The sequence below is a fragment of the Microtus oregoni genome, unplaced genomic scaffold (assembly GCF_018167655.1).
Source record: "Microtus oregoni isolate MIOR12 unplaced genomic scaffold, Mior012 000064F_ref0000363, whole genome shotgun sequence".
Lineage (NCBI taxonomy): Eukaryota > Metazoa > Chordata > Mammalia > Rodentia > Cricetidae > Microtus > Microtus oregoni.
Window position 1 is genome coordinate 3,583,767 of NW_024543874.1, and position 18,802 is coordinate 3,602,568.

Genomic DNA, 18,802 nt, shown 5'->3' on the forward strand with positions numbered 1-18,802 from the left:
TAAGAGTGGGCCATTTTAAAGAACAAAGCAAGGCATCAAGTGAGGATTCTGGAGCTACAGTCTCAGTACCAAGGCCGTGCAGAATTTCCATCTTTTCCCAGCTGTCCAATAAAAACAACAGCAAGGAAAGTGTTAGATTTACAGGCTCACGTGTCGGAGTTATCTCATTTGTTTTATTCTAGCAATGATGTTCCTTGCCTCCCAAATGAATTCAAGATTCTCTGGCCCATCATATACACCAGCATGGTCCTTTGTTTATTTATTCAGTTTCTCCATAGCTTTGGAGTCTGTCCTGGAAGTCGCTCTGTAAACCAGGCTGGCCTTGAACTCACAGAGCTCCTCCTGCTTCTGCCTTCCGAGTGCTGGGATTAAAGGCATGCACCACCACTGTCTGGCTTGATTATTATTTTTTTATTGCCTAAATAAACACCACAGTTAGGTTTTAAGGGTAAAACTATGATTACCACCTGAAAGCTTAGTTTGTAAAAAGTACAATTTAAGCTGCTAGGATTTCAGGATATGTTTAGGAAGGGATTATTTTTCCTTTCTTCACTCAAAAAAGATGCTGAAAATTTAAAAAACAAATTATCACTTAAATTTCAACACAACACCAGTAAAACCTAAAGACCCTACAAAAGCAAGACCTGAACAACCAAATATAGATGAGGTAGAAGAAAATGACCTAAAAAAATAACTACAGGAGAATGTTTGAAACTCTTAAAGAGAAAATGAAGGAAACGACAAACAAAAAACTGGAAGACATCAGGAAATCCCTCAAAGAAAACCAAGAAAAAGAAATCAAACATATTAAAGAAACTATTTAAGACTTGAAAACTGAAATAGAGACAATAAAGAAAACACAAGCCAAGGAAATTATAGAAACAGAAATCATGAGAAAATAATCAGGAACCACAAACACAAGCATGAACAGCAGAATACAAGAGATGGAAGATAGAATCTCAAGTGCTGAAGATACAATAGAGGAAATAGACTCATCAGTTAAAGAAAACATTAAATCTAACAAAAGCTTAACCCAAAATATCCAGGAAATATGGGACACCATGAAAAGGCCAAATCTAAGAATAATAAATATAGAAGAAGGAGAAGAATTTCAACTCAAAAGCACAGAAAATATATTTAACAAAATTATAAAAGAAAGTTTCCCAACCTAAAGAAAGATATGCCTATGAAGATATAAGAAGCTTACAGATCACCAAATAGACTGGATCCAAATAAAAAGTCCTCTCGCCACATAATAATCAAAACACTAAACATACAGAGTACAGAAAGAATATTAAGAGCTGCAAGGGAAAAAGGCCAAGTAACATATAAAGGTAGACTTATCAGAATTACACATGACTTCTCACTGCAGACAATGAAAACCAGAAGGTCATGGTCAAGCATTAGGCAGACATTAAGAGACCACGGATGCCAGCACAGACTACTATACCCAGCCAAACTTTTGATCACATGACATTCCATGACAAAACTAGATTTCACCAATACCGAGCCATAAACCCAGCCCTACACAAAATACTAGAAGGAGAACTCCAACCCAAGGAAGTTAGCTACACCAACAAAAACACAGACAATTGATGGTCTCATAGCAGCAAATCCCAAAGAAGGGAAAAACATACAAATTAACATCACCAACAATGAAAACTAAATTAAGAAGAGATAGCAATCACTGGTCATTAATATCCCTTAATGTAAATGGACTCAACTCACCTATAAAAAGGCACAGAATAACAGATTGGATATGAAAATAGAATCCATCCTTCTTCTGCATACAAGAAACGCATCTCAACCTCAAAGACACATCGTTCAGAGTAAAGGGTTGGGAAAAAATATACCAATCAAGCTGGGCGGTGGTGGCGCACGCCTTTAATCCCAGCACTCGGGAGGCAGAGGCAGGCGAACTCTGTGAGTTCGAGACCAGCCTGGTCTACAAGAGATAGTTCTAGGACAGGCTCCAAAACCACAGAGAAACCCTGTCTCAAAAAACAAAACAAAACAAAAAACCAATCAAATGGACCTAAGAAGCAAGTGGGTGTAGCTATCCTAATATGTAACAAAATAGACTTCAAGCTAAAATCAAAAGAGACAAAGAAGGTCATTTCATATTAATCACAGGAAAAATCCACCAAGAGGAAATCTCAATACTGAACATCTATGCCCCAAATACAAGGGCACCCTCATATGTAAAATAAACACTTTTTAACCTGTTAGCTACCCAATAACAGGCTACCACACTAGGAGACATCCATCTGTAAGAAGACAATGCTTGCCTTCCTAGGAACTGAAACAATACAGATTTGTACTGTCCATTTCTGTCTTGATATCCCCATGCTTTTATTACATAGATGTCTTGAAGGACCAACTTTACATAGAAAAAGGTACCAGACAAGTATCCTAATGTCAATAGGATGCTCTGGTCTCAAGTACTAACCATTAATAGAAAAGGGGGCTTTTTAAGAGAAAGTTATCCTGTTATGCTTGGATTCAGCATGGGTTATGGATACCTTATAGCAAACTCTGGGAGTTATCATTTATGATTTTGGTACTTGCTCTGCTCCAGCAATGCATGCAGTATCAGAAAAATATTGTATTTCCGCACCTCTAAAAACACAGTATAAGACACAAGGAGAAATATGAGTGAACCATATTGAGGCTGTAACCAAACATTGACGTATTTTAAAAAATTGTGTCCCTAGACCTATGGCTCATAATCTGCTCTTCTAATTGTTATTAAATGTACTGGAAAACAGACTAAAAGCATTAATTGTTCCTAGATAGTTGGATAAAGGTATCTATGTGACTACATTTTTCCAAATTTTCTAGAATGGCAATGTACTATAATTATTAAAGAAAAAAAACACATCTAGCTTAAGAAGCTAATTTTCACTGAAGATTATCACCTAATGAAAGCAAGGACATGAGAATGAGTGCATAGACTTGCTAACAAAGACTGAACTTTGGTTCTTCTGTAGTGGTTTCCTTTTAAAGCACTCCAAAGAGTTATAGGGGACCTTTGAAATCTAATTCTCAATTTCCTTACCCTATAAAAGAACAATAACTAGGCAATCAACTACTACTTACCACATGAGACATGTGTCTTTATGTACTCAGTCCCTTCAAAATAAAAATCAGAAAAAATCAGTTACCTTTGGGTTAAAATATCTACAAGACTGTGGTTGGGAACCTCCGAATAAAGCTATGCGGTAATCGTGTTTCTTTCTTCTAGGCCGGGTGCCACCTGCAAGTTCTTCTCGATCCTCAGGAGACAGTAGATGGTACCTCATTCCACCTGCACAAAATACATGGTTACTCTCCAAGAGCTTCAGGTACTACTAAGTCAGTGATTTGAAAAGTAAAGTAGGGGCTGGAGAAATAGCTCAGAGGTTAAGAGCATTGACTGTTCTTCCAGAGGTCCTGAGTTCAATTCCTAGCAACCACACAGTGGCTCAGTCATCTATAATTAGATCTGAAACCCTCTTCTGGTGGTCAAGGAAACATGCAAAAGAACATTCTCTTTTGGCATGCAGGCAAACAAGTAGAACAATGCATAAATAATACATTTAAAAAAAAAGTAAAGTAGTTCTTTTTTATTTTAGCCTCCCCCCCCCCCATAACTTAAATTACTTTTTGATCCTTCTAGTGTTCTAGGAAGAAAGGAGACAGAGGCAGGATAAATGTCTAAGAATTCTCATCTTAATTTACCACCCTCAGCAATCAATATTACTAAGACTATGTCACTTACTATGTACCAGTGAATTATCTGGTTACTTAAGAGTAGTTGGTCAAAATAATAAGTACTGAAATCTAGATCTTTTAACCTAGTAATCTCTTTTTTTATGAAATAAGATTTTACTATGTAACACAGGAAGCTGTACTTCAACTAGTAAGCCTCTTGCCTCAATTCCTTAATGCTGAGATAAAAAATGTGTGCCACCACCATCAGCTCTGTTTTCACTGCATATTAGAATCACATAAGAAATCTCTATACCTGGTTCCTACCACAGTTCAATTAAAATCTCTAGTGCAGGCACCAGATATTTGGTGTGTTAAAGGGTTCCATCTTGTCATTTAAATGTGGTTCAAATAGTAGCAGCTTCAGAACCTGGAACTTTGTTAGAAATGCTGAATCCCACTACCTAAAAGCTACCAAAGCACCATCTGTGTACTTGACAATCCCAAGTTAACTCAGATGTACACAAAACTTTGAGAAGGACTATCTTAGATCAAATGCAATGAGGATTCAAAACTATTATGGATCTTCCTTAATTTGGTTGAGTCACACATCAATAACTTTAAGATGTCATTTTACATTAGAGTGGGAAAAATAAATTGTCTATTAATGTTAGACAATAGAGGGAAAAAACTATATTCCCTAGCTCATATTTTCTTTTCAACAAGAATTGAAATTTGAAAAAAATCTCACAAATGTTGGAAAGGAAAACTAGAAAAATATTCATTATATAAAATAAAATTACAACGCTATCCTATTAGAAAGATTAAGTTTAGCAACTTCACAAAAAGTAGATTAAGTACCAAGATGCAGTTCACAAAAAATAAAAATAAAGGCAATTCTTCAAAATATAAAACATGCTTGAGCATTTCCCACACTCTTTTTTTCAGATTTGCGAGATCAAATAGTTGAGCACAGAGTTATGAAGGCCCAAACTAAGGTGCTCAGCGTCTCTGTACACAGTTCATTTGTTAGCTCTTAACCGACTCCTGGGCAAAACTACATACTCAAGAAGAGCTGACAAAAATAATAAACAAGAACACTCAACGATAATACAGACAAGACAGGCACCATAGGTAAATTCCAAAGCATCAAAATGACCATCTGAGAACAGTAATGATATCACTCTCATTAAATAAGAAATCAGAGTTAAGTAGGGACTCATCAAAATTGAAAATAGTGGAAATATAAAGTTTATAAAGATAAATTAAGGTAAAATCTCAGACGATGACACCAGTGTGGGAATAGAACTAAGAAAGACAAAGAACCATGAGATCAATATTTAACGCTGAAGAAACACAGTATTAATAACAAAAGGCTGGAAAAAGAAAATGATCTTTAAGAAATATACACACACTACTGCCAACTTTCAAACCACCAGGATTAAATAAAACAGTACACTGTTCTTACATGAGAAATTTAAAAAAAGAACAATCAATTTGGCACTAGAATTCTCAATAGCAGTACCAGCATCCTGCAGATGACAGAGCAGTACATTCAATAGGCTAACTGCAAGGCTGTTTTCAGCATATGTGGTTTAACTAGCTTCAATTTTTATAGTGAAATATGAGATTCATCAAGTCTCCAAGTATTTATCAATTGTCAGGAACCCTTTATAAGATGTGCTCCATCTAACAGAAGAAAAACAAGGGGAGTCAAGAATGACAGGCCACACCTGTAATCTCAGCACTCAGGAGAGGGAAGGCAGGAGATTTTGAGTTTCTGGCCCACCTGGGCTTCACAGTGAGAGAAATTTTGTCTCAAAACAAACAAAAACAACAAAAGAGGAAAGAAAATCTTGCATTCAGAAGAGAACAGATTGAAAAGATACTCTAAAATGGTAAAGGAAAGTCCCAGGACAAGAAATGTGTATCAGGCTCAACCTAGAGGGCAAGCAGCCCGCACAGGAACAGGCAGAAGAAAAGTACTGAAAGGAACATTTTAAAGAATAATGTTTTAAATAATAAAAGCAATAGGTTAATTTTATGAAGTGGCATTTTATGAAAGTATTTAGGACTTCTAGATTGAGAAAATAAAAAAAAACAAATGAAAGAAATCAGCATATTATTAGCTCCAGGAAAATAAAGAAATGTCAGGACGGAATACTACTTGGTTAAATAAAAAGGAAACACTATGAACAAAGTACATGAATAGTATTGTGTACAAATTAGAACAGGCCCAAGATGGGGGGGGGGGGATCTTCACTTTTTCACTATAAAACAAGGGCTGAGGATAATGCTTTTCAGAGGGCTGAGAACCCACACTAAGAAGACAAAGTCTTCAATGGTTTTCCCTGACAAGTGAGTGTGATCCACTGAACAGGTTTTTAGTTTATGGGAAACGGTCATGTGATCCATATATAGATGGGTATGAAGGCAACTTACTTATCACCATTTTAAGGCATTCTGGATTGTCTTGAATAAGCGGTTCGGCTTGTACTGTTTTACTTAGGAAATTCTTCGATATAAGAGGAAATCTGACTTTAGCAAGGATATCAACCATAAATGGCTGGCGATTAGGCTCATCATATTTCAGCCACCTCACTGCAGCATCATAAACCTAGGGGGAAACAGAAGAGTCAAGTTCTGAGATATCAGAAACATTCCAAACGTCAGTTTTCCCTCACACTGAGAAGGGGACAATTACTTATTCTCAGTATTTTGTCCAATACTTGTTTGCATTCCTCAACACCTGACTATACCTCAAACACTTTACACTGCATTAGTGAGTCTTATAAGCAGTATGTCTGCTATAACTAACTACTAATATACATTGTGATGGGAAGGATGTTAACATTGTGATTTTAAGAAGAGATTTATGGGACTGAAGAGATGGTTCAGCTGTCAAGAACACATACTGCTCTTCTAGAGGGCCTGAGTTTGGTTCCTAGCACCCATATCAGGCAAGTAACAACGGTCTCTAACTCCAGCTCCAGGGGGATCCAATGCCTGGCTTCTAAGGGCACTTGCACATAAGTGCACATATCTACACACATATATATGTAATTAAAAATAATAAAATTCTGTAAAAAGAATTATTTTCATTTATGTCTATGTATGTATGTGTCCCCATGTGTTGGTGGGTACCTTCAGAAGCCAGAAGATGTTATCATATTCTTTGCAGTTGTGACTCATCTGATATGGCTGCTGAACTGAATTCCTTGGGAAGAACAGCAAGTGCTTTTAACCACTGAGCCATCTCCCTAGTTCCAAAATTTGTGTGTGTTTCTAAAACAACAAATCATAGCTTCCTTTTCAGAAGCAGTCACATGATACCGAAAGAAATCTATTCTCAGTAGTAGCCCCAACACATGCTCAGGACCAGAAACACAGGTTACCCAATAGGGTTTCCAATCCAGGAGATAAGAGAGCTATCTATTTTAACCTTGTATTTCTATACTGTGAACCAACAGACTTACCTGCTTCTAGAAAATTTAAGATACAGAATTCTATATTTAATAAAATTGAATTGCTTTCATAAATAATACTGTAGCATTTATTTAACTACATTGAACAAGTTCAAGTTCATTAATATAATTTAATTTACAAATCACTAAACAGCTCTGACAACTTATTTCATATACATACTCATCTACTAAACATATGTTTGAGCTAGATAATAAATTATGGGAACTGAAATTTTAAAGAGATGCCTTTTATTTTACAACATATTTAGATTGTTTTTTGGTTTTTGGCTAATATCAAGTGCAGAACAGATTTAGATTCTCTGCACCCAGTCACTATAAAGCATCTGTCATAACCAATTAATACCATACTATTTTTTATATTTCCTTAGTGTTTATCTAGTATTATTTTCCTTCCATTACCCCATAAAGGAGACCACATTATATTAAGTCAGTAAGTCACCTATTGTTTTTTAGATTGTAGAAACTTCTCAGACTTTTCTTTCTTATGATAACCTGAACAGTTCTGAATTCTGGTGAGGTAAACTGTCCTTAATTTCAGTTTGTTTGATGTCTTATCCATTAGCTTAGTGTTATGCTTTTGGGGAGGGTGACCACAGTGATTGGCTTCTATTGCTGTGATAAAACATCATAACCAAAAGCAAGTTGGGGAGAAAAGGATTTATTTTAGCTTCATCTCTCAGGTCATATTCCATCACTACGTAAAATTGGGGCAGGAAACTGGAAGCAAGGGACTGAAGCAGAGACCATAGGGAACTCTGCTTATTGGTTTCTTCCTCCTGGCTTGCTTAGTATGCTTATACATTTCAGGACCACCCACCTAAGGGCTGCACCGCCCAGGGAGCTGGACCCTCCGGTACCAATCATCAACCAGGATTAATGTTCCACAGACTTGCCTACAGGCCAGTCTTATAAAGACATTTTCTCAAACAAGATTCCCTCTTTCCAGAGGTTTCTAGGTTTGTGTCAAGTTGACAAAACCCAACCAAACCATGATGACTTGATGTTTTATTACATCAAGTAAGCATGCACTCAATAAGACATCAATGACGACCACCAGCAAGCAGTATCTGTCAGGTTTTCCCAGTATAAAGTCACTTTTTCTTCACCTGCATATAAGCCAGTTAATTTTGATTTGTTTTTTATGTGCATTGTTGTTTTGCCTGTGTTTGTGGGAAGGTGAAAGGAGTTACAGACAGTTGTGAACTGCCATGTGGGTGCTAAGAATTGAACCTAGGTCCTCTGGAAGAGCAGTCAGTGCTCTTAACCACTGAGCATATTTCCAGTCCCAAGAACTGATGTGTGTGTGTGTGTGTGTGTGTGTGTGTGTGTGTGTATGTGTGTGTGTTTATCTTCTTTCCTCTTGTTTCTCTTTAGAAGGGTCACTTTACATTCTAACTGGTTTCAGTATCTTGGGCTCAAGTAATTCTTCTTTGGCATACTGCTGTGCCTGACATAAAGAACTGTTTTTCTTTTTATCTAGTCAAATCTCTTAACCTGAAAATTCTATATTTTGAACAACACAGAGCAAAAGAACATGATTTAGTGCAATCTTAATAGAATGTAAATCAAGTCATGCTGGGTTAAAATCAAGGTTCCAGAAGGGCTACCTGGAGGCCCCATAGGATAAATTATTTTGTGACTATTTCCAGTCTCTTATCACCTATCTGTACTGTGGACCTCCTCCACCTCCAAAGCAGCAATGCCTGGTCAACGCTTTTGTCCACTGTCCTCTCATCCACAATTGAGGACTCTTATGATTATGATCACGCATATATACATCCTCTCATCCTCATCTTATGATTATGATCACACATATATACATCCTCCCATCCTCATCTTATGATTATGATCACACATATATACATCCTCCCATCCTCATCTTATGATTATGATCACACATGTATACATCCTCTCATCCTCATCTTGGTCACATGCTCTAAGTTCCCTACCTCATGTAAAGTAATATAAGTTCAGGAAATCTTTAGGGAAAGACACTGATGTGCCTAAAAAAAAAAAAAATAGTTTTATCTCTACCATGCACTCTGTAATTCAAATAGTTTTGACTTTTTCAATGGAAAAGGCTTTGTGATAATGTTAGTTATTAAAGAACACATTCTTGGGTGCATACCTTTAATCCCAGCACCCAGGAGGCAGAAGCAGGCAGATCCCTGTGAGTTCAAGGCCAGCGTGATCTACAAGAGCTAGTTCCAGGACAGCAAGACCTGTTACACAGAGAAGCTCTGTCTTGAAAAAAATAAAATAAATAAATAAATAAATAAAAAACAAAAAGACCCAAAACAAAACAAAAAAACCCCCAATCAAACAAAAGAAAACATTCTTCCTGAATATGAGAATTTTGTTGTCATATATTAAAGCATCATGTAGAAGAAATTGATAAAGAAATTTCTATCAAGAAATATCTAAGAAGCCAATATAGTTAGTTACCTGGTCCTCTGCTCTCACAGTCAGAGTGTCCTGGCTGAGAAGCTGTGTGACTCGTTTGACATCAAGTTGTAGAAATTCATCAGTTTTATAAACCTCAGTAAAATGCTGATGAATAAAGTCATCTGCCGTTGCTTTCAGCTCGGGACAGTCCAGACACTCCGCAAGCACACTTATACCTAAGCAGAGAGAGAATGGGAACAGAAGACACCGACTTTAGAAAACCACATATTCCCTCAGATCATGAGAAGAATATGCAGGAAAATCTCAAATTTAAGGCTAGTCTGGACTAGAGCAATAGCCTGATTTTAAAAAAATGTACTATGTGTTTTAGGGGGATGCTGGGGAGGAGATAAAGCAAGACTTGGGAAAAAATTTAAGTAGATCTCATTAATCTAGGTCTTGTTCCAAAAACTTGTCTACTTTTGTGGCAATATGAGGTTGTCTTATGCTTGACAGTAATAAGACAGCATCAATTTTTACAAACTGCTCTCAGGCATTTTTAAATCACTTTCTTTTATAAATAAACTTAAAACTAAACTAAGTATCACATCTTAAAGATGAGATGATATTTTTAGGATTGCACCCAACTTTTGAATTGCTTTGGGGGAACAGCTGCAACATTGAGAAAGAGGTTCATGTAAGCACTAGGCACTGGGCTAGGAGACAGTTCATCATATAAAAGGACTTGCTACCAAGCCTGATATCCCTGGGACCCACATGGAGGAAGGGAGTCAACTCCCATAGCTGTCTCCTGATACTGGGTGCATTTATCTACACTACATCCAATTAAAAAAAAACAACTTGACATTTCAATTTATTTTGCTGTAAATTATTTATTAACATTCAGCTTTTATTAAACCCTTTTCTTATACGTTACTGATATAAATATATATTTTACTCCCTGTATATATAAAAAGTATATATTTTTCATATTTTCCAGAGGCTGGAGAAACAGCTCAGCAGTGACAAGCACTGGCTGATCTTCCAGGGGTCCTGAGTTCAATCCCAGCAACCACATGGTAACTCATAACCATCTGTAATGGGATCTGATTCCCTTTTCTGGTATGCATGAAGACAGGTCACTCATTTACATAAAATAAATATTTAAAAAACAAGTTTTGCATGTTTTCCATTCAGCTTTTCCCCAATTATTCTATTTTGTTTTGGAGGAAATTTCTCATGTTCTATATAAGGAGGCACAGTACTGTCCACAGGCCAAATGTAGTCAGTCCTCCAGCTGTCTGTGTGCCACCTTACTAAAGTTACTGTTATGTTTCATGTCTAAATGCTAAAAAGAGGAAGATGAGGGCAAAAAGAAGTAGTCGTAGTAGTTGTGGTGGACGGAGGCAGGGAAGAAGAGGAGAAGTGGGGAAAGACAAATGCTAAAAAAGTCTAGAATATTTACTATCATTCCTTTACAGGAAAAGTTTGGCAAGCCCTCTTAGATTATTTTGGTGTATGAATTTGCAAATAAATGTCTTTCGAAATATTAACTGAGTCCCCCGCCCCATGTTTCAACTTCATGTCGCTTATTAACATGTTATGGGCTGGGTTTTTGTTTTATTTTTGTAGCCCTGGGTGATTGGAACTTGCTACGCTGGCCTTGAACTCACACAGATCTGCCTGCTTCTGCCTTCCAAGTTCTGGGATTAAAGGCACTACTATGTCTGGCCAACACAGCTTTGGGGCTTTCATATTTGTAACATAACTCATCACTATCGACCAATCTGTCAGGGTAGCTGGTATCTTTCATCTCCTTTCTAAAAATGCACTGACTTGATGCCATGGCATTCTGAACATTTATGGCAAACAGCATGCTACTTCTATGTATATTTGCCTGCACCAGTGAGACACAAGATTTGGCCTGTGGTTTCTGGTTTTACTGATTTATGAATGAGATCTCAGTATGTTAGATTTGCCTTAAACTCACAATCCTTTTGCCTCCGCTTGAGTGCTAGAATAATATGAATGTGCCACCATAACAAGCCAAAACCTTTTCATTTTCTTAAATATCAAATAGACACTGAAAACACAGAAGTGCCTTTATTACCTACTGCTATGACTTTAAGTATGTTTAGATTTCAGCTCGTTAGTAATCTGAGACTTCTAGACAATGAAAGAGAAGGATGGAATTTCTGTGTAAACCCTCTATTACTAATAAACTTTGAGAGTTTCCTTAAATTTCTTATCATCACACACATAAGTTAATCTTCTTCAGCATTATCATTATTTTAAAAAATAATTTTGTGTATGTATGTTTTGCCTGCATATATGTCTGTGCACCATGTGCATGCAATGTCCATGAAAATCAGAGGGTGTTAGACCTTTGGAACTAGAGAGTTACAGATAGTTGTTTACAGATAGTTGTGAGCCTTCATGTGGGTACTGGGAAACTGAATCTAGTTTTTTTTTTTCTAAGAGCAACAAGTGCCCTTAACCACTGAGCCATCTCTCCAGCCCCCATTATTATCTTGAATTGGAGAGGGGAAGAATTCTTTCTAAAAACGCACTCATTGCTGGATCTGAGACAGTTTTAGCACTGAACACAATGGCGCTAAGTGAAGCTAGAGTCACATGCACATTTGTATGTGCACACATACTTGTTCTTTGTGCAAAGTTGGCAGTATGGGACTATTTCTGGGACGTGTCTACCCTTTTTACTGATCTAAAATTTAAATAATAAAAATTAATCTCAACTTTCTGTGTGTATTAGCACTAACTCATAAAGACATCACACTTGGGACCTTTCCAGACATCTGAGGTTACTGTTTCGGGCTCTCTGCTTCTGAAGACAGTTTGGTCTTGCCTTTTGCTTTCCTAGTTACAGATCCAATTCTGATGCTGTTCTTTGAGCTTTCTTTCTTAATCAGACTTTGAAAGGTTTTCTTACCTCTTTGAGTAGAGTCCTTAAATCAAGAAAACTAAAAATAAATTTCTTTCTAAAAATATGCTTTGGTTACATTTCAAAGATTCTATTGTTGTGTTATTATCATTTTAAAAGCCTGAAATTTAGTTTTTAATACTTCTTTACAATTATTCAGTTAAGTCTCCAGGTGCTGAAAAAGGTGCTGGAAGAGACTGGTGCCCTCTGACGCTCATTTCTCGCCTCACTGCACTGCTGGGGCAGGCCCTAGGCTTCTTTCCTTCCAGAAGTTCTATGCTTTCGGTTGCTGGTGATCAGTATTTTTAAACACTCCAAGGGAATAAACTTGTACTCAGCCTCTGAACACAGTACAAAACATTCTGTGTTATCTATCTAAACAAGTTTGTCACTCAAATCCTACTTTTTCTAAGCCCAACTTTTCAGGTATGGGCAATTTTATAAGTTATGTATTGTGGCTTCTCAAATTCCCGTTCTGTTTAAAACAAGCAGTAATCTTATTTTTCTGGGCATGGTCACCTGCATCTATAAACCCAGCACTCAGGAGGCAGAAGCAGATGAATTTCTGTAAGTCTGGAACCAGTTCTGATGTACAAATCGAGTTCCCAGGCCAGGCAAGGTACAGACAAGAAAAACAGCTCATTTTGCCACCACTAAAACAACTAACCAGGATATTTTTATTGATGAAGCTAGAAGTCTCATGATGCAATAATCTCAATAGTTGGAGACTAAATGACACAGAAGTCATTTTGTGGGACACTTCATACACAACCATAGTAGGATAGAAATAGTAGTTTGCTTGTTTTGGTAACCTATCATACTCATCTCTAAGAATTTTATGTTAATTTTTTGGTGGTAAATACATGTAACAAAATGTACCACCAGTCACATTTAATATACTCATGTCATCCTGGCATGATTATCATCTAGCTCCACCACTTTTATCACCTCAAACCTAAGCCCTTGATGTTTAAAGATTTATCACCATGCCGGGCGATGGTGGCGCACGCCTTTAATCCCAGCACTCGGGAGGCAGAGGCAGGCGGATCTCTGTGAGTTCGAGACCAGCCTGGTCTACAGAGCTAGTTCCAGGACAGGCTCCAAAGCCACAGAGAAACCCTGTCTCGAAAAACCAAAAAAAAAAAAAACAAACATCTTAGTTCATGGGTGAGACTTCATACTCAGTTTGAAATTGTCTTGAAGGCACAAATGACTTTTCCTTTGCAGTTTGTTGACTGTTTTGCTTCTTTTATCTGCTCCTGGAACTCCTGCTTCATATTAGTGCCCTGTTTCTTCCTCTCATGGCTCTTTCATCTTTCAGTAATGGCTTCTTTTTATTTGTAGTATTGTATCATGAGATAAGTTTCCCAATTGATCTTTAGTTTGAATTTTAGGGGCATCTAACTTTACTGTTCAATTTGATTAAATGTCAAGACTGAAAAATCACTCATTCAAACATCCTGTTTTATTATTATTATTTTGGTTTTTCAAGACAGTTTTTCTTTGTATAGCCTTTACTCTCCTGAAACTACCTTTGTAGACCAGGGTGGCCTTGAACTCCAGAGATCTGCCTACCTCTGTCTCCTGAGTGCTGGGGTTAAAGGTGCAAGCTGCCACCACCTGCCTATCTTTTCTATTTTTAATTTTTTTCTATTTCTTACATTAAATTTGTCCCCAGGAGTGTGATTTTTCTGTCTCTCAAACTAATAGGTTTCCTTGAACTTTGTATGATTTTGTTTTGTTATTTTGAGACCAGGTTTCACTATATAGCCCTGGTTAGCCTGAAGGAGCTATATAAACCAAGCTAGTCTTGAACCTCTCAGTATAGGGTTATAGGTGTACATCATTATGTCTGATTGAATTTTGCCCAATCAATCAGTTGTGATAGATTCCCTCTTAGCACTTGTGAAAGTTAGATCGGCAAGATAGTTTGAACAACAGAGAAGCAAAAGGAAATCTTAGGCAGAAGTTTTTTAACTGGTTGTCAGCGGCAGCTATGCTCAGATTCACACAGAAAACACCAGAAGCAGGTCCTCTCACCCTATCTTTACAAGTTACCAAGGGACTGTAAATGGCTCAGAGCCACTGTCCCCCTTTTTTGAGAGAAAGCCTCATTCTGTAGCCCAGCTGGCCTTGAAACAGGGGTAACCCTCCTACTTCAGCCATCATGCCTAGTTGAAGTTACTGTCTCTCTCCCAGGCTTAGGCTCAGAAACAGGCTCCTTTCTAGGTTACTGGGGTATCCTTTCTTTCTCAGCTTTGTTACTCCCCCCCCCAAGAAATTAAAAACTAGATAAATAGAGCCGTAAATTATTCAGTGCTGTAAACTACAATACAGAAATGGAATCTCAGTCCAGAGAATGCCTGATACATAGGACAATAACAGGCACTGTTTATTCCCTAATATAGGGTCTTACCATGTTGACATATGGCTAACAAAGAAATTCCATTATGCTTATTCCACAGCTACTTGTCCTCCTACTCCATCAACTGCAGTTTCTTTTTTTTTAATATTTATTTATTCACTTATTATGTATATAATATTCTGTCTGCATGTATGCCTGAAGGCCAGAAGAGGGCACCAGACCTCATTACAGATGGCTGTGAGCCACCATGTGGTTGCTGGGAATTGAACTCAGGACCTTTGGAAGATCAGGCAATGCTCTTGACCACTGAGCCATCTCTCCAGCTGCAGTTTCTTTTCTGGATACCAGACCAGTCTCATTTTTATCCCTTTTGCCTGACTTTTACTCCTTTCTGCAATTGTCCTGTTTCCTTTTAGACAGCCTACCAAGTTTTTTTCCTCCCCAGGCTCACAGTATGTGTGCCAGAAGGAGTACAAAGTGCCCTGAGGGAAAAAGAATAGGAAAAATTGGGCCAGAAGAAGTCCAAAACATTTTCAGAAGCCCTTTGCCCAGCCTTCAGTTTCCTGGCATCAGCATCCCTCCACTAGTGTTGACCAGGTTCCAGGCCCCTCTGTTTCCTTGATTCTACTCTTTCTCTACGTTGTCCTGGACCTTTGGCCTTCCCTTTCCCTAAAGCCTATGGATTACAGTATGCGTAGAGAAATGTAATTACAAAGAGCTAAGTGCTTGTTTGCCACCAGGAAGGATCATCTCACAGTAAAATGCATATTATACTGAGAAATATCTGAGTTACTTTCTCTGTTTCTTTCAAGGACAAATTGCTTACCTGAGCAATAGCTTCAAATGAAGATCTACAGAAGCTCCTCAACTAGTACCTTAATTTATAATTTCTCTGTCCCCTAGTACAAAACATATTTGACAATGGAGAGACAGCATGGTGTACTAAGCAAGCATCAGAATACTCAAACTCCACTTTAGTCTACTCAGGGAGTGACCACATCACTTCAGGGAAGTTCATAAACGTGACCTCAAATTTTCTCAGCACATTATGAGCCCTATAAGAGAAATGTTTATGTTTTTTTCCATATAAAACTACTATGAATAAATAGATGGTATTCTTGTTGTTGGTCTTTGATGAATGAAAGCCATTATAAAAGTCATGTTACTGCTGGGCATGGTGGTGCATGTCTTTAATCTCAACGCCCAGGAGGCAGAGGCAGGTGGATATATGTAAGTTAAAGGCCAGCCTGACCTGCAGAGCAGTTCCAGGACAGTCAGAGCTGTTACAGAATGAAACCCTGTTTTGAAAAACAAAACAAAAACAAAACAACAAACAAAGAGTCCTATTTCATTTTAGAAAATAGTGACACAGTATTTATTGAGCTAATTGCTACCCAGGCTAGTATGTGCTTCTTTTTAAGTTCCTTTTAATTTTATTAGTAAAAATGTTTCAATGAACAGTATCTTTAAGCCTAAATGAAGATTCTTATTTATGGTTTTTCTTTATTTAAATACACAATGAGGACTTTTTTTTTTTTGGAAAAAAAAAAAAAAAGCCAGGAATTTGGTATTTCTTACCAAGACAATTTGAAGCATCAACTTGTTCCTTCAAAAAATCAACACACATTTTCTTCACAGGTTCAATCTGGTACTGATTTGCTGCATCTAACAAAGACTGGACATTGTTGCTATTCACAGAAATTCTGTAAATTAAACGGAACATTAATTTCACACTGTAGAATATGTTCTATGACATATGATCCCTCCAACTCGTCCATTACAGCTTTTTGTTCTAAGGAAACAGGAGCAAATTAATTTTGTCACAACAATGCTTTTCTGTGGCAGACCCCAGTCCTACTCCCCCAAACAGGATGATTCCTAACTCACCTCGCAGTATAAGCAAATTCCACCAGTTGTTCAATAATATCAGGTTCAGCATCTTTGAGTTCTACTTCAAAGGACTTAGATTCAAGCATGTTAGCTGAAGGAAGAGAAGACACATAAATGACCACCAGCAGCACCCACAGGTCTAACTAGGAACTGACATATTCCAGGTTATATTAAATACAGAAGACAGTATCTCTGGAGGGAAATACATGCAAATCAACTCTCCGTGTTAGTGGCACCCCTTGAATTAATCTAAGAGAATTCTCAAGTACAAAGAGAAAGACATAAAATTAGATTTTGTTTTCTCCCAATCCTAAAAGAATTCAGTGTCCCTCTTCTCTTATTTCCTCCAAATCCTCAGAGGTTGGTAGGACAGCAAAGACAAAACTTGAGGCAGATATATTGTTTAACTTGATCACAGGACAAGAGATAGGTATCATGATGTACACCTGTGATCTCAGCACTTGGGAGGTAGAGGATCACTCAAAGCTTCAGATCCCCCTCCCCCACTACATGGCAAGCTCCTGTCTCAAAATCAATACAACAAGCCTCATAAAAGAATACTAAGTAGTGGCCGGGCGGTGGTGGCGCACGCCTTTAATCCCAGCACTCGGGAGGCAGAGGCAGGCGGATCTCTGTGAGTTCGAGACCAGCCTGGTCTACAAGAGCTAGTTCCAGGACAGGCTCCAAAACCACAGAGAAACCCTGTCTCGAAAAACAAAAAAAAAAAAAACAAAAAAAAAAAACAAAAAAAAAGAATACTAAGTAGTATAATCAGGACTTGGTTCCAGGTCTCAGCTAAAAATAAAGGCTTCTTCCCACTACAGTGTGCTACATTTTCTTCCCCTCTTCCTTCTTCCCCTCCAGTCCTTTCGAGGCATAAACTTGCTAGATACAATGCCAAGAGATGTATCTGTTACCATGATTTTCTACCTCAGGTGAAGAAAACAAACCCTGGACATTCAGTCAGAAACTACCTTTATATCATCAAAGACATTGGGCCCTTGGGGCTAATGAAAGAACACTTACCTTTTGATGGTCATCACATCTGACCATTTTCATTCTCTATAGCCTTAAGTTCTAAAGAGCTTTAAAAATTGAAATATTTTTATTTAAACTCTACCTAATTCTCATAGAAAAAAAAAACAAACCAGTAACAGATTTTGCCTGAAAATACTCACTTGTGAACATTAAGTTAAAAAAGTGACTGGCTGCAGCGAGGACAACGCGGTGAGCAGGAATCTTCCTTTCCTGGACCATGAGGATCACGTCACACAACGTTCTCTGGTGAGAAGGAGAAAAGCATATAAAAAGCAGCTCCCTGGTTCTTGCTCAGCAATATTAAGTTTAACAAGGTAGGAACCGACCAAAAGCTGTAATGCCTCTATCTACTTTCTACTTAAACTCTTCTTTCCACATACATATTTAGCAAAGACTAACAGAGTTGCTGTCAGACAATATCAAAATTTGGTACTATAATCCCAACAGTCAAGAGAAAAATAAATTAGCATATCTATCATTAAAAACAAGTCTCCCGAGCTATGTGTGATGGCCCACAGCTGTCAAGAGGCTGAAGATAACAACTTTGAGGCCAGTCTGCGCAGCACAAGGAAATTCTCTCACCTCAAAAGAAAGTTGTCTACCAATGATTCAGGGATGTCAAAACTTTTTTTCCTAGTATAAATTCTGAGGCCTTTATTGTGAGCTTCCTGCAGGGAAGAAGGATTAAATGATATGATGGCATATACAAATAATAATTTTTAAACATTGTAGTCTATACTTGATTTTACTAAATCATCAATGCTGGTAAAATCCAGAGTAAAAGTAGCTGTCAAGAGTTCTGATGAAAACAGAAAGGATTAGGAACACAAGAGTGGATGAACTGATTGCCCCTGCACTAATCTTCCCTTAAACAGCTCCTCTCACAAGCACCCTGCTGACAGGAGATGGAGGGCAGCCATTTCTAAACTCTAGGCTGCTAAAAGAAGGTATGCCTACAACAACTTAAATTGCTGGAAAGAAAAAAAGGAATACCGAAAAAATATCAAG

General features: G+C 37.6%; 1 protein-coding gene across 1 annotated transcript in view; it reads right to left on the reverse strand.

The window, feature by feature from the left end:
• Klhl7 (kelch like family member 7) overlaps positions 1-18,802 on the reverse strand; it is a 56,013-nt gene that overhangs the window by 20,077 nt on the left and 17,134 nt on the right. The window contains exons 2-7 of the mRNA XM_041640674.1: positions 17,935-18,037; positions 16,754-16,847; positions 16,445-16,569; positions 9,621-9,796; positions 6,133-6,307; positions 3,165-3,307 (exon numbers count right to left, since the gene is read on the reverse strand). Coding sequence (XP_041496608.1) covers positions 3,165-3,307; positions 6,133-6,307; positions 9,621-9,796; positions 16,445-16,569; positions 16,754-16,847; positions 17,935-18,037 — 816 coding nt within the window. The remainder of the gene's footprint in view (positions 1-3,164; positions 3,308-6,132; positions 6,308-9,620; positions 9,797-16,444; positions 16,570-16,753; positions 16,848-17,934; positions 18,038-18,802) is intronic.